Genomic DNA, 3756 nt, shown 5'->3' with positions numbered 1-3756 from the left:
AACCATTGTCTTAATTTGAGATCCAATTCTTTATTTCTTAATATTGATTTTTTTTCTTTCTTCTTCTCATAATTTTCTTCTTCTTTTTATATAATTATTTAATACAATTAAATTTATATAACTATTGTTCATTTTACAAATAAGTAAATCATTTCAAATTTTGGATATATGTCTAAATACATTTCATATCGTATCAAATAATTTGTTTTATCTTACGGGTCATTATCAACACAATGTCTATTTTATTTTAATTAATACTTAGTCTTAATTTGAAAGACAAAATCCGTATTTAAAAATATCAAAATTTCATTTTCCTTTTATTTCTTTTTCTGACGAGTCTTTTTTTCTTCTTTTTGCATGATTATTTAATAGAATTGAGTTGATATAATTATTTTTTATTTTAAAATTAAGTAACTCATTTCAAATTTACATAGATCCATAAATACATTGTATATTGTATCAAATAAACTTTATATTTAACGGATCATTATCAACACAATACATATTTTATTTTAATCAATAATTATTTTAATTTAAAAGATAAAGTCTTTATTTTTAAATATTAAATATTTCTTTTTCTTTCTTTTCATGTATCCTTTTTTTTTCATATTTTAATACAATTATTATTTATTTAAAATTAATATTTAATTTTAAATTTAGATACATTTTATATCTTATAAGGTAAATTTCTGGGTAGGCTACCCGGGTATCTAGGTTTGACCTACAGAAAAAGATTGATTGACCTGGTGAGTCAATATGAACTATTTATTGTCATTGCGTAGTGGAGGGAACAAGCCTTAAGTCACCTATATTTTTGCTTTTATTCACACATAAAATTTTCATTACCATACTATATAACAAAGAGTTAAGCAATAACATAACATGATGAAAATGACTCATTCACCAATCTTCTTCACACTTCTCATCTTACTCTTCCATCTTCCACATTCATCATCCTTTTCCCTCTCAGTGGAGAATCATGAAGAAAACGCTATAGTCTCTCCCAAAGGCACATTCACCGCAGGTTTTTATCCTATAGGTGAAAACGCTTATTCCTTTGCCATATGGTTCACTCAAAACCATAAAAAGCTTAACAACAATGCCACCATTGTTTGGATGGCAAACCGTGACCAACCAGTTAACGGTAAACGTTCAACACTCTCCCTTCTCAAAACAGGCAACCTCGTACTAACCGATGCAGGACAGTTCAATGTTTGGTCCACAAACACTAACTCGTCCAAACAACTTAAGTTGTTTTTGTACGATACGGGAAATCTCATTCTCAGAGAACATAACATCAATGGTTTCATTTTGTGGCAAAGCTTTGATTTTCCAACTGATACCCTCCTTCCAGATCAAAGTTTCACAGGGTACATGAACCTTGTTTCTTCCAAAAGCAGCACCAACTATTCCTCTGGCTCATACAAGCTTTTGTTCGACAACGATAATCTTCTCCGTCTTCTCTATGATGGCCCTCGAGGCTCAAGCGCGTATTGGCCAGATCCCTTGCTTCTAACTTGGCAAGATGCTAGATCCACGTACAACAGTAGTAGGGTAGCAACATTAAATCGTTGGGGAAACTTCAGTTCTTCAGATGATTTCAATTTCAAAACAAGTGATTATGGAACAATGCTGCAACGAAGGGTGATCCTTGATTTTGATGGAAATGTTCGTGTTTATAGCAGAAAACATGGGCAAGAGAAGTGGTCGGTATCAGCGCAATTCCACCAACAACCTTGTCAAATACACGGGATTTGTGGACCTAATAGCACTTGCAGTTATGATCCAAGAACTGGTAGAAAATGTTCGTGTCTTCCGGGTTATAACATGGTCAATAACCAAGACTGGTCTCAAGGGTGCAAACCCAGCTTCCAATTTTCATGCAACAACGAGACAAAATATGGTTTCAAATTCTTACCTCATGTTGAATTTTACAACTACGACTATGGATTCCATAAAAATTTCACCTATAAACAATGTAAGTATTTGTGCTTACGATTGTGCGAATGCATAGCCTTCCAATTTCGTTACGTGAAGAACAAGGGTTTATATAATTGCTACCCAAAGATGCAGTTACTAAACGGTCGTCGGTCCACAAGGTTTAAAGGTTCACTTTATTTGCGATTGCCAAAACAGAATATTGTTTTTCCGAGTGAATATGATGATAACTTGATTTGTTCGAGAAATAATGAAGTTAAACACATGGGAAGATCATACATCAATGAAAAGGAAAATGGATCACTGAAGTTCATGCTTTGGTTTGCAAGTGGGTTGGGTGGAATTGAGGTGTTATGCATCTTTCTTGTAGGGTGTATCTTATTTAAGAATAGCAAGAAATCTAGTGCCGGAAATCATGGGTATGTTCTAGCTGCAGCAACAGGGTTTAGGAAATTCAGTTATTCAGAACTGAAACAAGCTACAAAAGGTTTTACTCAAGAGATTGGAAAGGGTGCTGGAGGAATTGTTTATAAGGGTGTTTTATCTGATAATCGAGTTGCTGCGATAAAGCGTTTGCATGAAGCAAATCAAGAAGAGAGTGAGAGTGAGTTTCTTGCTGAAGTTAACATCATTGGAAGGCTTAACCACATGAATTTGATTGGAATGTGGGGTTATTGTGCAGAGGGAAAACATAGGTTGCTGGTTTATGAGTACATGGAAAAGGGTACTTTAGCTGATAATCTCTTATCAAATGAACTTGATTGGAGTAAAAGGTATAACATAGTTATGGGAACTGCAAAGGGTCTTGCTTATTTACATGAAGAGTGTTTGGAGTGGATTTTGCATTGTGATATAAAGCCACAAAACATTCTTGTTGACTCTGATTACCAACCTAAGGTAGCCGATTTTGGTTTGTCTAAGATATTGAATAGGGATGGGCGTGATAATTCAAAATTTTCAAGGATAAGAGGTACAAGAGGTTACATGGCACCAGAATGGGTTTTCAACTTGCAGATCACTTCTAAGGTTGATGTTTATAGCTATGGAGTTGTGGTGTTGGAGATGATTACTGGAAAGAGTCCAACAACAAAAATACAAATCAAAGAAGAGTTGTGTCATGAGAGATTGATAACATGGGTTAGGGAAAAAAGGAGAAAAGGATTAGAAGTTGGTTGTTGGGTAGAACAAATTGTTGATCCTAAATTGGGTTCAAGTTACGATGTTGAGAAAATGGAGACTTTGGCAAATATGGCTTTGGATTGTGTAGCAGATGAGAAAAATGTTAGACCCACCATGAGTCAAGTTGTTGAGAGACTATTAAGTAATGAGCATAGTTATTGATGGTCTTCACAATAAATAGCCATCTCTCATGGCTGTTTAATTACTCCATTGTTCTAATTCCTGTTTTTTAAATATTTTTTTATGTAACTAGATTTCTTTTAATATATATATATATATATATATATATATATATATATATATATATATATATATATAAAGGGATTTAAGCTAAATCTCAAAAGGCCTCTTGATTGTGTCAAATTTAAGGTTGGAATTCAACAATTGTCGTCAAATTGTTGTCGAAGAGGTTAATTAGCCTCAAATTGAGTTTGCATGCATCACATCATTTGGATGATTTTTGAAACCTTGTTGGAAATGAACTTGAGGTGAGGGATTCCTCCCTGAGTGATTTTGGTTCATGTCTTATTTTTATCGTAGAAGTTTCAAATAACTTTAGTGTATTACATTAATAAAATGCATTTACAATCAATGACACTTTTTCAAAGTAACAACATCGACAAGGGTGGTACCCATATA

The 3756-nt window shown here is 33.3% G+C and overlaps 1 protein-coding gene across 1 annotated transcript; it reads left to right on the top strand.

Moving 5' to 3' along the window:
* The first annotated feature begins 707 nt into the window (after positions 1–707).
* LOC127084483 (putative receptor protein kinase ZmPK1) lies at positions 708–3338 on the top strand. The gene has a single exon (XM_051024941.1). The coding sequence runs from the start codon at positions 883–885 to the stop codon at positions 3277–3279; it is 2397 nt and encodes a 798-aa protein (XP_050880898.1). The 5' UTR covers positions 708–882; the 3' UTR covers positions 3280–3338.
* Positions 3339–3756: the final 418 nt, after the last annotated feature.

Source organism: Lathyrus oleraceus, chromosome 5 (genome assembly GCF_024323335.1).
Source record: "Lathyrus oleraceus cultivar Zhongwan6 chromosome 5, CAAS_Psat_ZW6_1.0, whole genome shotgun sequence".
Classification (NCBI taxonomy): Eukaryota; Viridiplantae; Streptophyta; class Magnoliopsida; order Fabales; family Fabaceae; genus Lathyrus; species Lathyrus oleraceus.
The sequence above is the reverse complement of the archived record's forward strand: the minus strand, read 5'-3'. Positions and strand labels throughout refer to the sequence as shown.